This window comes from Rhinolophus sinicus, linkage group LG07, assembly GCF_036562045.2.
Source record: "Rhinolophus sinicus isolate RSC01 linkage group LG07, ASM3656204v1, whole genome shotgun sequence".
NCBI classification, from domain to species: Eukaryota; Metazoa; Chordata; class Mammalia; order Chiroptera; family Rhinolophidae; genus Rhinolophus; species Rhinolophus sinicus.
The window spans coordinates 59,051,569-59,070,272 of record NC_133757.1 but is presented as its reverse complement, the minus strand read 5'-3'; the positions used below and the strand labels follow the sequence as shown (position 1 = coordinate 59,070,272).

Here is an 18,704-nt window from a genome sequence, read left to right as displayed (position 1 = left end):
TGACAGAGCCATCATTTGAACCCAAGTCTGTCTGAGAAGTTTGTGCTTCATAAACTACACCTGATGTCCCATCAGGGAGTGTGGGCCCCTTTAGTTGCCATGGAGATAGCACACTTTCTCTAATGACACTACTATGACTTGCCAACATGTCTAGACTCTTCAAAGTGTCAGTTATGGTAATATAAGAATTCCAGTTTTCAAATTTAAAGTCACTTCCAGATGTTTGGGTTTTCCTTGTAATCTCATAGCGTCTTCACTAGCCATGAAGTCTTATGTATAAGAGGCCCCTGTAAACTCAATCTACCCTTTGAGGGCGAAGGTCTTCCACAAAGATTAAAAGCCCATGTGACAAGTTCTGGAGGGGGCATTCCCCAGGAGAGAAGGGGAAAGACTGCTCCCAGCATTGGTCCTCCTGCTCCACGTGGGCACCTCTGCTTGCTTGGGAATCAGCCTCACTCCTCAGAGGAAGGACAGATGGCACAGGGTGGGCAGGCAGAGACAGGGTCTTCAGCTCTTTCATGCTGCTCCCCCCCATTGGCCTGAGCTGCTCTGAGGGGCTGGTGTCCCTGAAGGACCCTCTGGGTCACTGTCCATCCTGTTCAGGGGTGGGCCTTGCCGCACGTTTGCCTGGCCCTTGCTGTACCCCTACCCCCCCACACACGCACGCACACACACACGCACACCTCTTCTCCAGCCGGAACTCTCCCATAACTCAGTTCAAGTGTCAGCTCCTTGTCTTCTCATTCCCTCTCCTACACCCGCCCTCTTACGCTCACTTTGTGGAGCCACGATTGCTTCTCAGCCCTCAAAGACCATATTTGCTCATCCTTGAGCCTCAGAACCTCGCGCAGACTGACCATTACATACCCTGGGAAGGGATGAGTGAGTGAGAGAATGAGTGAGTGAATGCGTGAATGAGGCTTCTGAAAGGAAGTGAAAGGCCTGGCCTATGACAAGGTAAGGACTTCAGGTGGCCTGGGACCACTGTCCCCAGAGCCCTCTGCCCATCAGCCTTGCACCTGGTGGGCCTGGCATTCTCAGACATAGTTGTTGGGATGATGTGCGGAGGGGCTTCTCACCTTGCTGGGAGAATCAGGTTAGAAGGGAGCTTTATTGAGCGATAAGCCTCTTAGACCTTGGCCATCTGTCCCCGCTGAGCCACAGCTCTGCAGCTCTGCATTCACTGTGGGCATAAACACTCCCCGCAGGGTGGGGGCAGGGACTTCCCTGAACCACGCCCCTCTGTGAGCCACGCCCTTTGTGAGTACTTGACATCCATCTCTGAGCAGGAGCCTCATGTCAGCCCTCTGACTAGGTGCTGCTCTCTCCATGCCACAGGAAAGGAAAACCCGGGGCAGGACTGGGATTTGAGTCTTGGCGTGTTGGACCCAGAGCCTTGCTATGGCTGCTGTTTCTCCCTCTCCCTTCCCATAGTTACACGTACTGTGAGGAAGGGCTGGCCTGTGGGAAAGGCTTTGGGGGCAAGGGTTTCCTTTAGCAGAAAGCTATGGCTCAGGCTGTCATCCATTTTCTCAGACAAGGATGTGCCATGTATTCTGTTTATTTATCGTTTGAATGTGCTTTCCAGAGGACCCCCGTCAGAAAGTCAGGGTTCCCTCAGGCTCTGTCAGATATGGACGGTTAGGGCCTAGGGGTGCCAGGACGGCTAAGCCTCTTCGGTCCTGGCCAGCCTGTTACCCTGCGCCCCAGCAGGCTCAGAAGCCTGAATTTATAGCTGCCACGGTCACAGTGGAATCGTGACTATCAGAGCTGGAGGGGCCAGGTGGGGCCTGAGGCCAGGTGGGCTGAGCCTGGCTCACAACAACTCTGAAGGTCGGTGGAATGATTGGGACCAGGATCTGGAGTTCTGGAACTTTTCCAGGGCCCTTGCTGCCTGAGGTGAAGCTCTCCAACACCCTAACTCACTGCCATGAAGGTTGAAAGGGGTGAATGAAGGCTGTAGGCGCCAGTGACTGAAAGACTTTCCCTGGACATTTTTTTTTTTTTTTTGATAGATTTTATATCTCTGAAGCCACCGTGAACCCAGAGGGGCTCGGTTACTTGTTCAATGCCACACAGCAGGTCAGTCACTCCAAGCTCTGACTGTTGAATCTATGTTGTAGTTTTCAGATGATTCTGGTTCAGCCTCTTCGGAGAAGCAGCATAAGAACAATCCAACGTTCCAGGCAAGAATTGTTGTGTCTCTAAGAGAGGAGACTAAGGATTCATGGGCAGAGGCTTCCAAGGGTCAGCACCTGAGGCATCTACCCAGCTTCCAGGGGAGAATCTGGGGGGAACCTGAGGCTTCCAGGTGCATCAGGGACTGAGCCTTGTGTTAGAAACACTACACCTGTGGGAGCGCTCCGGGCACCACCCAAAAGTGAGACTCTGACTTGATCTTGCATGGTCTGCAGTTCCTCTTGCGGCGTCCTGGGAAGGAGCAATAGGCAAACAAGACAAGACGAGACAAGAGGCAGAGAGGCAGGCAGAGCCAGGAGTGGAGAGAGGAGAAAACTCAGTTAAGATTCATTTCTAGAAACAAAGATTTTTTTAAAAAACTCAAAGCACGAATCAGATTTAACCCTCCTCCCTGGAGGCCCAGAAGGGGACTTTCCTGGCAGACATGACCAGCTCAGGCTACTTCAGTCTTGTCAGGGAGAAATTTGATTTACTGGCAGAAGACGGAGAGAAGGAAGCTTATCTACTCAACGGGAGCAGAGTTCCCCTAAAGTCGAGGGGTTTGGGTGGCCTGTTACTGATGGCAGGGGTAGGAGGGTGCACACATGGACGTGCAGGCCCTGGGACCCCTCAGGCTGTCTCCTTCCTGAGAGCACTCTCAGGCAATGTGTGTCTCAAAGCTATGTTTGCATCCTTTGGCAAAACAGCCCCATTTATGGGAGGAATGATACACACACACACACACACACACACACACACACACACACAAAAGAAAAAGAAAAGAAAAGAAACAAAAATGCCTGCATTAAGCTATTCTTCATAGTTTTGTTTTTAATAACAGAAAATAAATTCTGGAAACAATCTGAATACAGTAGAAAATGATTAATTAGTAAAGGTACTTCATGATGACAGAAATGTTTAATGGTGATAAAACCCTGTGATTATGAAGACTATGTGGCAACATGAAGAATGCTTATGATGTAATGTTAATTATAAAAATTAAAAAATGAGCCACAATAAAAATAAAGCTAGATCAACATTTTGCATGAAAAAAACAAAGGAAACACAATTGAGAAGGGTTAAGTTATGGTAATGAGAGTATTCTTTTTCCTCTTTCTGCTTCCAGATTATAACTATAAGTGAGGCAGTGTGATAGTTAAGAACAGAATCTGGAGCCAGATTGTTTGATTTCAAAGCCCAATTCTATCATTTCCTAGCTGTGTGACCTTTAGCAAGTTACTTAAACTCTCTGTGCTTTGGCTCCTCATCTGTAAAAATGGGGATAGTAATTGTAACTAACTGTCAGGATTACTGTGAGGACTAAATGAATTAGCAGATGTAAGTGCTGCATACTAATTGCTATATAACCACTAGCTATATAAAATACAAACTTAGTTATCATAATTCATCCATAGCCTCATGTCTTAATCTTAAATAAGTGCTAATATTGTTGTGGTTTCTTTCTGTATTTTTTCCTATTTGAAAGTGCTTTTGTCTTCCCATCATGATAATCATAGTCATATTAGTAATATACTGTGTAAACTATGCTTTTCTATTAATTTCATGCCATGAGAATTTTCCACCAGCATTTCTAATGGAGAACTGTGATTTCCTGACCACTGTCCTCACCCTCAGACTCTGACATTCTTCTCTGCTTCCTACAACAAACACTGTGGTTGACTGATTGAGAATATGATCATAATTCTCCACCCCTCTTTTGCTGTGTGACTTTGCAGCTTCTCCCATTAAGATATTGGGTTTGTTTCCCTGCTCCTTGAAGCTGCTCCTGGTGATTTGCTTTGGCTAATAGAATGCAGTGGAGATGAAGCTGGGCCAGTTCTGAGGCCTCAAGAGGCCTTAGGTGCTTCTGCTCACAGAGGTGGGACCTTGCAGCCCCATGGGAACAAGTCTGTGTTTGCCTGCTGGAGGATGAGAGACCATGTGGAAGAGAGTCCAGGTTGCCCAACTGAGGCCATCTAGACTTACAGACCACTGACCTCCAAACATGCAAGACAGCCCAGACTAGATCTGTAGAACTGCGTATCCAACACTTGGAAGAGGGAATGAGCCCAGCAGAAACTAGAAGAACTGCCCAGCTGACTTGTATGTAGACACACAGAAAATAATAAATATTACTGTTTCGGGCCACCAACGTTGGGAGTGTTTTCTTATGCAGCTGTGGCTAATGAATGTAATCACAAGGAGCAAGACCACTGATCTGAGCCCCTCGGATTGGTCCGCTACGCTGGATGGGCTGGCCACCTTCTCTCCCTCCTCGCTTCCAGGGTCCATTGTACTGAGCCGTCGTGTCCACCTTGGCACCACCCAACGTTGCCAAAACCCTTAAGTCATCACTGTCATGGTCCTCAGTGGGTCACCCTTGTGTGTGCAGTCTGGGCCCTTCCTGAAGACAGGGACAACCCCACGGGGGGGAGGAATCTCTCTGTGTCCTTCACTCCCCCTGACTCCCACCAGGGGTCAACTCGTTTTGCTGGGCTTCAAAGCAGGGAGGGTGGCACAGAGCTCTCACGCACCAGGGGCAGTCTAGGATGGGCAGACACACGGTCAGGCTCCTCTCAAGACCTCCCAGCCTCCTCCAGGAGCTTCCTGGCTGACAGCCTCAGGGCACCTGGAGGAGGGCGGCTTGACACAGGTCACAGACCTTCCTGGCCGGTGGAGCCTAACCAGCTGTCAGTCTGACCCCAACCTAAGCCTGATGCCCTCAAGTGTTAACAGAATCAACAAACTGAACACTGCTTTGAGTAACAATGCCGCTATACGGATTGCTACAAACTTTTCAACTACTTGAGAGAAAGCCTTTTTTAGTAAATTGGTAAATGCAGTCAATTCAGCAAACTGGCCACTCAGCACATTGATTTTTTTATGATGGTTTTTGTTGAATTGCCCCCGAATCCTGGGCCTGCCACTTCCTGTCACCCCCATAGGCCTAGCACAGCACATATAAAACAATCCTCGGGAAAGACACTATAGATTGAAGAGTAGGTGACATCCAGCCTGTGTGTGTCCCACTGGGTACTGTCAGCTCAGGGACATTCTCCAGGCAGCCCTAGGTTATTTTCTTTTGAAAGACAGGTACATGGACACTCGTATGTCAGTCAATCAGAGAACAGAGGCTGAATTCCCAGAGCCTGGCACACCGAGCACCCCCGCTGATCACATAGCATTCAGGGAGCCCCAGAATCTGACCCAGAAGACTGGGTGGAACCACCACGCCTGGGCAAGAATGTACTGGTTTGGGTTTTCAGTGTGGAAATCACCAGTCTCCTGACTCAGCTGCCCTGGCCGGGTTCAGACTTCCGGCACGTTTCCGGGGTACTCGGTGCCAGGCTGGTGCCTGGCTTCATCGGCAGGACCCCACTGCCTCCTCACCGTAGCCCAGTGAGGTAGGCTCCGTCATACCCTTTCCCAGATGAGGAGACTGAGGCTCAGCAGAGCTGGGTGACCTGCTCAAGGGCACATAGCCAGCAGCACGTGGTTGAGCTGAGATTCCAACCCAGGTGGTGACTCCCTCCTGGGAAGCTTGCGGTCTCCCTCGGGCATGCGCCTGTCTTCCTAAGTGTGCTGCCTGAGACCTGCTCGCTATTGGGAGGCAGTTTGTTGTAGTGGAAAGAGATAGACAAACCAGGTTTCTGGCTGTGCCTCAGATTCTTTCTGAGCTTAAGTTCCCTAATCTGTAAACAGCTTCCCTAGGGTGGTTCCAAAGATTTAAATGAGATCGCATGATAAGGACCCAATAAAAATGTTTGTTTTGCTTTTCTTGTTCTAAATAGTTTGTAAATTTCTGCAGTGGAATTTTTAAAATCTATATACTCAAAGAAATCCAGACCCAACCTGGGAGCCACGCACCTGGATTATTCTAAAGCATTGTATACTAACAGAACCCCTGCTCTCGCTCTTGTCCTGCGCAGCAGGAGTTAACCTGGGTGTTTCCCATGAGCCTGTGCCTGTGGGGTGCGGGGCACACACCCTTAACGTCTCTTTTCCTTACTGCCTCTGAGCAAGTGCATCCTGGGGAGTGGTTTGGGGAGGCGGGTTGAGCACACCTTGCTCTTCTCTGAGGGCATGGACTGGACTCTGCTTCTCTCTTCCTTAGATTTTTGCCTATTTCTTTCACAGAAACACTCCTCCCCTGCCAGGTTGGGGCCTCAGGTGCGAACAGAGTTGCAGGCAGTCAGTCAGTGTGTTCACCTTGCCCTGGGGGGTGCCTCACACTCACATTCAATGTGTGAAAACTGGTTATTTTTACCCAGCTCCAGCTGGATGCGATGCCAGCTTGGAAGGAGGGGCTGTCACGTTCTCCAGAGAAGTGGCCTGAGGCTGAGCCATGCAGTCTCCCTCCCTCCATTTCCTTCACATCCAAGCTCCCCCTTGGTGCACAGGACACTTGGTAGCTGGGAGGGATGTGGAGGCTCCAGTTCTAGTCATGGCCATGGCCCCAGAGGAACCGGCAGGGCTGGGGCCTTTTCAGATTCCTGAGAAGGGCATGAGGCTACAGAGAGTGGGGGGCAGGAGCTCTGGGTTTGTGTTCAGCTGGGCTGGCTCCAGGTTCTGCAGCTTTCCCTTGGGGATTCTGCCTGTCCCAGGCCCTAGGGCCCTCCTACCAAAGGCTAGCAGAGATCCAGCAGTCCTATCCTCACACCCTGGGCCAGGCAACGCTTACGTGTCAGCCTAACACTGGCCTGGAGCCCCAGTGCTAGGAGCTGGGTGCCTGCAGCTCTCCCTGGGCCTGCCTCCCTCATCATCCAGTGCCCCCCAGGCCTGTGAGAGAGGGCAGGCTTGCTCTGCCAGACCTCACCCTGGCATGGAGCCCAGCTCTGCCACTTGCCTGCATCTCTGGGACTCTCTGGATCTGTGTACCCCATCCACCTGCCAGTCATGCCACTTCATGTGCCAGCTCACCAGGCTGGCCCTGCCTCAGTTTGCAGCTTCTGTGAGCACCTCCTGCCTCCCCATCCCTCTGTCTTCCATGCCTCCCTCTTGCCCATCTGAGGCCTCCATGTCTGCTGCTTCCCCTGTCTGCACCAATCTTTCCACCCTCCTTGTTCCCTGTACCATTTCCTACTTGCATCCTATTCTTTCCTTGGACAGAACATATTCAGTTCAAAATGATTGATTTGTTGCCTTTTTTTTTGTGGGGTCAGTTTTCCTCACTGGACTGGAAGCTCCATGAGGCCACAATCATATCTGTTTGTGGTCCCTCCACACCAGCACCTGATGCCAGGCCCGAGTGGGAGCTGGTCCACGTATGCAGCCTGTCTCATGGCCTCCTCAGAGCCTCTCCTCCATCTGTACAAAGTGCGGTGCTTACCGTTCTGGGTCCTCAGGACAGGGCTGGGATGTTGGGAACAGCAGAGCTTGCCTTTGAAGGGCTTGGCAGGATGCCTAGGATGCCGTTTTCCTGAGGGTAGACACAGAGGGGCAGAGACACTTCCTTAGCATGTGTGGGGACACCATGAGGTTGGGGACACCATGGGGTGGGTTGGGACAGGAATGACTGGAGTGAGCTTCAGCTCTCAAGGCTTAGGGTTCAGGAATATTCATTCACGAAAATTCAGGGCGGGCCAGGCTATGGGAGGGACCAGGGAAAGTGTGGGCCTTGAGGTGAATTTATTTTTCAGAAATAACACAGTCAACATGGGGAGACACTCTGCTACCAGAATATGTCTCCTCCTGGTTTTGTTTAAGAAACAGTTCAGCATCATCACTCAGAAGTATCTCTGCCTTTTTACACAGCGATTTTCCCCTTGGTAATCCAGCCTAAGAAAATATCCTAAAGATAGAAAATACTTTATGTACACTTTTTTTTTTTTTTGCCACATACTTAAAATCATGCAAAGTTGTGAACCATCTAAATGTCCAAGCAAGTTCATCAAAACACATTCACGTCGTGGCAAATTATACCTAAAAAATAGTAGTTAAATGGCATCGCTTTGGAAAATCTGCCAGAAATATTCCTAAATGAGTAGGAAACTTTGTGGGGGAAGATATTCATCTTCACTGAATTGTCATTAAGGGAACATTGGCAACCTCTAACAAGTCCGAAGTCGAGATCTGAGCATCGCTGGGGACTGAGTTCATGAGGGAGTCTAAGCACCATTTGCCATTATATCTATGTGGCAATGTTCATTGCAGAAACTTTAGAAAAGAAATACTTTCTATAATCTTATTGTTCAGAGATTATTGCTGTTGACATTCTGGTGTAAATGCTTCCAGAAGAATTCTAATCATAAGTATTTTTGGTGACTATCCTAATACAACAATAAATAAAAAAAATATGACATTCATTGATCATATAGAGATTTATCAATCACAAAAAAGGCATGCTTGCATGCAGTATGGAAAAGAAACAAAATGGTTAACATGGCTATTCTTGTGTCATGAAATTATGATTGTTTTCACCCCGATATATATTTCTTTAACTCCAAACAATGTTAAAATAACTGTAACTGCTAAAATAAAGAATAAAAGTAGGCAGTTTCTAGAGGGTTAGGCAAAAGAAAACACTCAAAATACTCAGCTATCTGATCAAAAAAGGCAGGTGAGCTAAATATTCATATCCACAGAGGCGCAAGGACCATGTTCCCCACTTCTAGACACACACACGTGCCCCCACCACACAAACTCTCATTCCATCTGTCACAGGGGTTGACTGTGCGTGTGAGTTTGGAGGATGTTTAGACTCAGATAGTCTTCTAATTAATGTATGCATTCACTCAACACAAATGTACTGAGCTCCAAGCGTGACACAAGACAGCACAGTGGCTTTGGACTTTCTAGCTAGGTAGGACTTAGGTTCACAAAGCAATCTAGTGGGGAGGTTGCATGTTTGCATGGTAAGCACGCTGCTCCTCCTGAGCTAGGCGTGCATTTGGGGGAGCTGGGGCTGTGGGTTGAGACTGGGGTCAATAGCTCCCAACCCACCCTTGGTACTGCCACCATGGGTGGAGGGGCTACGTAGGTTCTGGGGTCTTTCAGGCGTAGGATGGCCTGCCAGGAGCCTGCCCTCTAATGTTTCAATTTCTACCTTCCCAGACACAAATCCCGCTCGGGACCCAGCACCCCGGCGACAGACCTACCTTCCACGGACGAGATGGAGAAGAAGAGAAGCAAGACGCAGAGCAGGCTGGAGAGAACTAGAAATCTCATGGTGGCGGGCTGGGTCTCGTGTCCTGGGGAGGCAGCCGGAGCACAAGTCCTCCCTTGGGGCCACCTGGATAGGTATAGAGTGACGTGAGAGGTGTTTCCAGATGGGCAGGGCAGTGGCAACCTTGAAATTCTCATATAGGGTAGAGTCAGCCCCTCCCAAGAGGAAAAAAACAGCTTTTTGAGAAGTTGAGAGCATTTCGTGAACTGTAACACAGAGCTGTAAAGGCCCAGCCCAGGGAGCTCCTAGTGCTGGCCTCTGTGGTCAGAACAGGAAACTCCTGCCAGGGAAGAGCAACTTCCCAGGGTTGAACGTTAACTTTTAGTGTCATAATATAATCCCATCAATTACAAATCTTCCTGCTCATTCCTTAGCTGTGGCAGGAGGAGGACCATAAAACACTTTGCAAAGCCTTAGGCAAGAGTGTGGAGCAACGGGTGAAATGTAGGGAGCCAGAGGACTGGGAATCAGATGGCCTGGGTTTCAGTCCTTGTTCCGCCATGCATCAGCAGTATGACCTTGAACTTGCTGTTGAATATCTGAGTCTGCTTCCCAGCTGTGAAGGGGGCACAGTGCTGCCTCTCTCAGTGAGAAGCCATCTGCAACAAGTCAGTCACTCATATGACTGTAAAGGAAGTGGGGCTGCAGCTGGACCTTGATGGGTGTTTAAGCTGAAATGAAAGCACTTCAGGTACAGGATCGGTCTGAGCAAAGATACGGAGGAGGGGCGCATCCTGCAAGGCCAAGCATGAGGAACAGTGTGGCGATGGGTGCAGGAGGCCCAGACGTCACCTACGCACTGACACGGAAAATACTGCCTGGCTCCAAGGAGCTTCTGTTAGTGGAGGCAGCCATGCAGATAGATAGAATTTGTATTTGTCCTGTGATGTCATAGCCATCTGTCCTTTGCTGTAATAAATATGCTCTTCTAACCAAAGAATAGGCTCCATTCGAAGCCTCGAAGGGCACATGGGAAGATGGCAGTATCTGTTTCAGCTGTCCAGGGTCTCCCTGGTCCCCCTGGCAGCCAATTCAGACATTCCCTGCTGCCTGAGACCGACCAACAGTGCCCTTCACTGGCCCTGCTCTGTTTCTGGAGATTAGAGAAACAATTTAGACCACAAACTCAGAAAGTTGGTGAGCAAATCAGGGTTCAGGGGATATCTTGACTGTCAGCCTGTATACTTTTATGCATTTATAAAACCTTTCAAACCAATCCATACGAAGAAACTGGTTGGGGCTGCTGGGATTATGGACCGAACGTCAGGCGATGTTAGTCACACACCCAGCCCCAGCCTCATTCCCTTTCCAAGCTGTGCTGTGTATCCTGACGGCTGTGCTGTGGGGCGTGGCCATTGCAGGGTGTGGTCAGGAACACGGGGTCTCCCAGGGGCGACTCCAGACCTGGTGCCCCGGAGAGACTTGGGGGCCCCCCTTGTCAGAAGGAGAGTCAGGAAGAGGGTGGGACTTGTCTTGAGGGTACATCTGCCAGCCAGTAGGCTGTCCTTAGTTAAACGGTAAGTTACAGGTCCATACACTCAGCAAAGCTTCCTAAAGATGCTTCCTGAGGTTAGGATTTACATTCATGGTTTATATCAAAGACTTTTACTATTATTTTATCAATTTTTATCTGGGATAGTTTGGGGTGCCACCACTGAGTTCTCTGGGCAACAGCATGCCTTAAGCTGCCACTCACCCATTACCTGTTGTAACAGGTACTCTTTGCATTAGCATGGTTCTCTTTTGCTTTTAGGAAACCTTCATAGAGGGCAAAAGAACAATCTACCTGGCAGAGGGGGCAGAAATTAGGTCAAATCGCAAAGCTGAACTAAATTGCTTAGTGGTGGTGTAGAAATTAGCAGAGAATGGCTGGCTGGTAAAGAGAGATTCACCTGCAACCCGTGTCCAACTAAGCCAGGACTTAGGCAATTTTCTCAGACTTTCAGCCACTGGGCCATGAAATCAGAAATAGACGCCAGGTTTTCAACGCAGCTTTTTTTTTCTTCCCCCCTCATCACAGAACAGAGCCCTAAGGACACTGCGCAGCTATCTTGGGCTCTGTTCCTTACACACATACTCGTGCATACGGTTCACAGATCTATAGGTATTTCTGGGAACATGTCTGACGGGAAGGATAGAGTCAGATGCTAGGATTCCAACCTGCTTTGTAAATACTTTTGAAAAATGAGTGAAGCAATCTCTGCCTGCCCTAAGTTAGTAACACAGGGTTTAAAGTACAAATTCTACCCCAAACTCCACTCCCCACATACTACCCCTGTTCACAGATTTTCACCTGCTTTTTTAACATTCAAAGATAGTTGTCAACATCTTACTTTAAAAATGGAACCAGCACCTCTTGCTCTTTAGAGTATTTGAAATCTCATGTTGAGCAGAGAGGTGAAAATGAGAAGCATTTTAACGGGAACACCTGTTAGTTTTAAGTATATGCATGCAGTTGGGGTACAAAAATAATCAAGTTTCAAGCTTTGAATAATTTCCAAAGATGATTTGGAATACTTGGCAGCCTTCCTGAGAAAAAAGTCACCAGAGGCACACAGGGGAATTTATAAGGAAGAAAAAATTTTTTCAAGTCAAATTTGTGATTTCTAAGTTCCATTAGGAAAATGCCTGAAGCATCCCCACCCTTACAGTTAGCGTTTTGGCCCGAGTCCCTCCCTTCCCTCTTGGCCACCACACTCTTCTCCCAAGGGTGTTTTATAGACCCTGCAATTGATCCGAAATGAGTCCCCCTCCTATATTTGCTTAGCAAATTGTAGATCAGTTTATAATAGAAGAAGGGGTTGGACTTCGGTGATCACTTCAGTAATCCTTCAATTCTCTTCTCATTGAATTCTTCCCCAACCTCAGAGAGGCAGGCATTTCATTTTCATCTTGGAACAAGGAGAAGTGAAGTTTCCTTCATCTCACAAAAAACGTCGTGGCAACTTCTCACTTGGGACCAGTTCTGACTCCAAAGCTGAGGCTGGTTCCACGAGATCTCATGAGTCATTAAAAATAACCTACAACGTTGGTATTTAGTTGACACGCAACCCCCAAATTATACCCAAAAACCCAATAGCTTCCTCTATTTTTTACAATTAATCAGAACTTCCTCATAAACCTCCAACCCACTGGGTCATGGGTCTTGCCTGCCTCTGGCATGCTGCTGCTGGGGTCAAGGCTGATAAACCTGGGGTCACCTCCACTCACCCCACCCCCTGCCCTCGATGGCCCCCTTGGTTCTCACTGATGCTGTGCATCCTCCCACTGTTACTCTTGTCTCTCTATCCCCGGCGGGAGCTGTCTTCCCACAACCATGGCTGTGGGCTATCTGCCTCACCACGGTGACTGCCGGCAGGGCTGTAATTGATCCTGGGGCTTGTGCTGGACTGTCACCTTCTCTTCCATGACCGGGGAGACTAGAAGGTGCTGCCTTTTATAGCCTGTGGCCACTCCATGTTGGTACTGGAGCACCTGTAAAGACACCATCTCTGAGCCCCTTGGCTTTCTGCTTTCTGCTCTTTCCCTGTGGAGTTCTGGTCTTTGGCCCCCACCACCTCACACGCACCCCATGGTTTCAGCCTGGGCTGAGGGACTCAAGGCCCTTGTCTTGCTTTCTCTCCCCCTACCTCTCTTACACTTGGTAAAAGCACAGACTCTAGAGCCACATGATCCAAGCTCTGACCAGAGCTCTGCTACGTTTTAGCTGTGTGACCCTGGACAAGTTGATCAACTTCTCTGTTCCTTGGTTTCTCTGTGAAACAGTAGCTGGAGAGGAACAGATGCTTTCGATAAGAGTGTCATGCTAAAGCACTGTGCTACCTAAAAATAATTTTTTGTTGTATTAGGTGATCTATTGCTGGAAGTGGGGTGCATAGCTTTCCCTCCTTTTTTCAACAAGAACCTGTCTCCAAAAAATACCAATCCTTACTTGTGTTCAAGGATGTGTGGTGCTTCTTTAATGTGGAACAATGACCGTTTTCTTACCACAATTTGGGGCAAAGAAAAAACAAAAAAAACCTCCCACTGATATTCAGGTCTAAATGACTGACACCAGATCTATTCACAAATGTGGATTTTGATGGAGAAGGGAGGACCAGGAGAGCCAGTATGAGACTTGGGCAATAGAGAGAATGGGAATGCAAGGTTTTCTGCTTTTGTAAGCCAGCCCTCAGCGCTGCAGAACCACAGCAGGGTCCTGTTTGTCAGCATCTGTGCTGAGCCTTGCAGGTCTGGCAGCAGGCTTCCCAGAAAGAGTTGTCACCTTTCCTTATTATCACCCGATACCTAGCACCACCAGACAGGGTGGATGTGTGAGGCGCAGCCAGGGTTCTGTAGTCCTGGGGGAAGCTTCAAGCCTGGTGTCATTGCAGACACAGCATGTCAGGGCTACAAGGAACCTGAGGGCTCAGGGTCCAGTTCCACTCAGAGATGAGACAAGGCCACAGGACAGATGTTCTGCTTTCCACTAAATTCTTAAAATCTGAGAAGTGTTTCAATGTGCTTTCTCTCCAAATGTACTTTCCTTTGTAGAAAATGTCTCAGGGGCAGCTGTAACATACTTAAAAAGATACCAAACACCTCATTTACCTACCAAATGCCCATTTTTTTCTGCCATCCAGAATTAACAACAGTGAAAAATCTCACTTCCCCAACTTTGACTCTTCTACTTCAATGAGGTAGATGATCACGTGCTCACCTTTTCTGAGGCACCCAGTACAGTAAGAAGGCCCTAAGTTGTGAACACACAGCAGAGTCACAAACACATTTGGTTTCCAGTCGAGGCCGTGCCCTCTGCAAAGTAAGTCAGGATACTCTCCACGATGCTGCATGTGGGTGGTGCCCCTGGCATTTCCCTCCCCATCAAAGCAGGGAGCTCCCTTCTGTCCTAGTATGTGTAGGACACCTATGTTCCTGCAGGCACCTAGCACAACTCACAACTGTCCCCTTTCTCTGAACTCCTGCAGCAATTTGTCTGGATGATGCTTTTGTAGTTTCTGGGTAACTACTTCACAATTACCTTGGGTCACCTGTTGCTATTTCTCACATTTCAATTGCAAGGTACCTAAAAATAGTCCCTAATACAGAGCCCGATCCCTACCTGTTGACTTGATCTCTTAAGTGATTTGTGAAGATCAATGCTGTTGAGTTCCCGCGGGAAGTTCCCCACCTATAGTAAAGGCTTGTCTCCAGCAGTCCTGCTGAACAGGTAGCAGGGCCTTGGCCTTCTCTACTAGCTCTCTCCTGGCCACCACCCACTGCCTGTCCATCAGATGCTGTCTTCCAGACTGGCCTATGTCTAACCAGGCTGTAATGGCAGGGCAGAAAGGGCTCATTCATCCTTGTTCTCCCCACAGTTGGTTTTTTTTTAAGATTTTATTGGGGAAGGGGTCAGGACTTTATTGGGGAACAGTGTGTACCTCCAGGCCTTTTTTTCCAAGTTAAGTTGTTGTCTTTTCAATCTTAGTTGTGGAGGGTGCCATTCAGCTTCAAGTTGTTGTCCTTTCAGTCTTAGTTGTGGAGGGCGCAGCTCAGCTCTAGGTCCAGTTGCTGTTTTTCTAGTTGCAGGGGGCACAGCCCACCATCCCTTGTGGGAGTCAAACTGGCAGCCTTGTGGTTGAGAGGACACATTCCAACCAACTGAGCCATCTGGGAGCTCAGCGGCAGCTCAGCTCAAGGTGCCGTGTTCAATTTTAGTTGCAGGGGGCGCTGCCCACCATCCATCCCTTGCGGGACTCGAGGAATTGAACTGGCAACCTTGTAGTTGAGAGCCCACTGGCCCATGTGGGAATCGAACCGGCAGCCTTCGGAGTTAGGAGCACGGAGCTCCAACCGCCTGAGCCACCCGGCCGGCCCACAGTTGGTTTTAAGAGTTAATTCCTTCAAGGACTATCAAACTGAACAAACCTAATAAATCCCTTACTCCTGTTATGAATAGTCAGTCAGATCATACCAAATCACATTAATGCTCTCTCTCAGCTTTCAATGGTCTTCCTGTTTGGGGAGTCATTCTGCATTCAACCTGTAGGAAGTACGTAACTGGGCGGGGCTAGGTTTGTACTTTCTTGTCGAAAAGTCCCTTTGACTCATCAGTAAAATTTGCTATAGCTAATTCTCACAAGAATCCTTCACATACCTGTTCTTACAGGACAATGAACTATCAGGAAAGTATGGGAAACAAACGACTGGAAAATACTGTATTTCCTCAATTCAAAAATGAGACTGATTTTGATATGCTATTTAGTATCGCCAAAAAAAAAAGAAAAAAGAAATTGGATGTACATTTCAGAAATGAAGCGGGGGAAGTACTGCATCTTAGAATTGAGGTAACGTGACTAATGAGTGAATGACATTAAGACGTGTAACACCCTGAGATCATCTGAATCTCATTTCACCAGGCTGCGACGCTATGTGAAAACACCCTGCGCATAGCAGGGCAGTCCCCATGTTCCAGGCACGCGAGCCTGAAGGAATGACGGTCAGCTGATGCCGTACCTATAGGTGATCAAGCAGCTTTTACAAAGTGCTCTGTGGAAACCATTTGTTTTAAATGTTTAAAAAATGTTTCTCAACTTGTGTGCCCAGTTGTGAGAATTAATGTGTTTTGATCCAGAAAGTATCAATTCTGTTTCTGGGTGTGGCCACAGGGAACTTGGAGGATTCCAACTGCATGCAATGATGTTGCGACACCCCCACCCCCCATCAGCCTCAGTTGAAGGTGTAAGGCTGAGGCCCCTTAGGACCGTGTCATGCGGGGAGGCCTGCGGGGTCTCTGCTCCCGCTCCCCATACAAGAACGCAGGATATGGTGAGGCCAAAAAGGAACACCCACGGAGCCATAGGTAGGGGAGTCATACCACTGCGGTGTCACGGAGGCTGGGTTCACTGGACGTGCGACCTGCTGTCCCTTTTGTCTGCAACCGACCGACGACGCTCCACTCTCCTCGGCTCTCCTTCGTAGCCGCAGCAGTTGTATTAGTGGCCAATGGCTCAATGGCTACAGCTGATGGCCATCTACTACCTGAGCCAGCACCCCTCCACGTGAGGCCGAGAGCCTGTAAACTACTTTCTGGGGCTCTGCCCCCACAGACCGATATCCCTCCCACGAGGTGAGGAACCCGTACAAGCTATGAGGGGCAGAGAAGAGATTGTGCTGGACCTGCCCTCACCCTTAGCGGCCAGCAGCCTGGGAGTCACTGGGCAGAACGGTCCAGATTATTCCCTACCCATCAGACTTCTAATTGGTTCCATCTGTTTCTGGAACAAAATGTTCTTTTTGCTGTTTTCAAGTGCTACTATTGGGGAAGCTTTCTCATTTTCCTGAACTGCTACACAAAAGACTAAGTTCTCAAGGTCATATAGCTTTCATATCTTTTCCTGAAAAGTGGCCTCCATTTTGAGTGCTAGCTAAATTGAGTACATTTAAGGAGTTCATCTTACTGATTACATTGACCTTAAAAAATGGTTTGATTTGTAGCTTCAAATGAACTGGGAGTTTCTAGAACTTTATATAAGAAACAGGATCTGGGGAAGTAACATATGATTACCATTTGTCCTTCAGACAGAGGTCAATCCCTTTTGATAAACACTAAAATTATGTTTTCAGGTATGTTCAGCAGAATCTCAACCTATTTAATTTGTACAGTACTTTTCTCAGATGGGACTTCCGCCCCATGGCGTTCATCACCAACTTCCCAGTATAACTGGTTAGGTTCACTTCTACCACTTTATTCTTCCCAGCCATATGTGTCTGACCTTGTGCAGACTGAACTTGTGGCTTTCACTTTATTCCTTTGCAAAGTGGGGATAGCAGTACCTAGCTTAAAGGAGTGTTATGATAGATATGTTGCGAAGGGCTTAGTACACAGCATATAAAATAATCAGTTAAATCATTAGCTATTATCAGCCTTCCGGACCCTCCCACCCTACTGAAACAATACAAATCTTGGGTATTATTTTCAGGAACTTTAATGTGGACACATTATACCCAGATGAGTAATTTTAAGGGAAACATGTCGGCCTTTCTTCCCGTGTTCTAACATTTTAAGTGCACAGAAAATATCCAAGGGTTCAGGGCCTTTGGCACAGAACAGAAACCTGTTGTGAGCAGGAAATCAGGCTTCAAGGGAACTTTCACATTTCTTGCCATCTTTCTCCATATCCCTGTTCTTCCTCCACCATCCTTCTGCTGTGAAACGCCCCCTTTTTTATGTGCTATAAAACTACTGTATTTACTCTTGAAGACTTCCTCCTGGGACACCTTGGAAACTTATTACTTTGTTCATTTCTCTTATGACACTCATCACAATGGACTAGGGTTGTGTTGACCTGGGGATACTACTCTTCAGAAGGCAATTTTTATTCATCATCATCTCTCCTGGATCCAGGTAGCAAAGGTGCCTGCATGCTACATTCATGTTTTCTGAGTGAGTGTTCGTTAGCTGTCATTCTAACCAAACCAAAATGGCCTTTATTTTTTTGTGATTATTTTTAACAACACATCACTTCAGAGGCTGTTTTAGAAAATGAGAAATGGATATTTTTCTTTCTTTTTTGCCTAAAACCTATCAACTCTCAGGTCTTTCACTCTTTCCTATGAGTGATGTGAGTGAGGGAAGTGGTATGGTAAGAGAGCCAAGGAACTTGGGATTTTTCTGTTATCACTTTAGATCTAGTATAAGTATTCACATTTTATATAACTCACTTTTTATACTGAAAAGTCTTCATTGTCTTAGCAAAGTCAGAAATTAAAATACTAAGTCATTAAATTAAAAAAAACAAAAAAACTTGATTTTCTAGATAAGCTTCTGCTGGATACCCACTGTTAAAATTACTATTTTGTTTTTTGTGTGTGACACCATTCAAACATAAGGATATAAACTCTGAGTTCTAAAATGTGACTGAAGACAATAGGACCTGTGGGGAGCCATGGTTGCAGTTAACTCTAAAGCCTTAACAGAATGGCTTGGTTTATACTTAACCTATTTCCTCCCCCTGAAGCAATTGTCTCTGCCTGCATCTGGAGAGTGCTTGCATGCTGCTCAGGAATGTGGTGAGGGTGGCCAGTTCCCAGAACAGAAGGCTGATGCCTATCAGGGCAATTGATAAGATAATTACATATGGGAGTTTCAGTAAATTTTGTGTCTCCTGTGTTAAAGTTAAAGATTCACTGTTAACTAGGTAATGCATTTTTGTGCTTGTTAAACTGCACGTCCACAGAAGGTATAAATTCTGGGGACAGAATAAACTCAGCGTCTTCAGGATCACTGAAGTCCGCGATCGCCATCATCAAGGACCTTTACGATTTCACTTTAAGATCATACTGACATTATACAGGGACTAACGTAGACAAAGGAAAAGAT

The 18,704-nt window shown here is 47.6% G+C and overlaps 1 protein-coding gene across 1 annotated transcript; it reads right to left on the bottom strand.

Moving 5' to 3' along the window:
- Window positions 1-1,465: 1,465 nt before the first annotated feature.
- Window positions 1,466-10,082, bottom strand: GPR15LG (G protein-coupled receptor 15 ligand). The gene is made up of 4 exons (XM_019755550.2): window positions 9,862-10,082; window positions 9,276-9,409; window positions 7,508-7,597; window positions 1,466-2,430 (listed from the first exon to the last, which is right to left on the bottom strand). The coding sequence occupies exons 2-4, from the start codon at window positions 9,343-9,345 to the stop codon at window positions 2,345-2,347; spliced, it is 246 nt and encodes an 81-aa protein (XP_019611109.2). The 5' UTR covers window positions 9,346-9,409; window positions 9,862-10,082; the 3' UTR covers window positions 1,466-2,344.
- Window positions 10,083-18,704: the final 8,622 nt, after the last annotated feature.

Excerpts from the sequence above, each read along its gene's own strand:
- GPR15LG (XM_019755550.2), bottom strand. The coding sequence starts at position 9,345 with ATGAGATTTCTAGTTCTCTCCAGCCTGCTCTGCGTCTTGCTTCTCTTC. Across the intron at positions 7,598-9,275 it reads CTCCATCTCGTCCGTGGAAG|GAAAACGGCATCCTAGGCAT; the intron begins GTAGGTCTGTCG and ends GTCTACCCTCAG. Across the intron at positions 2,431-7,507 it reads TGTCCTGAGGACCCAGAACG|GACGCCGCAAGAGGAACTGC; the intron begins GTAAGCACCGCA and ends GCTCCTTCCCAG.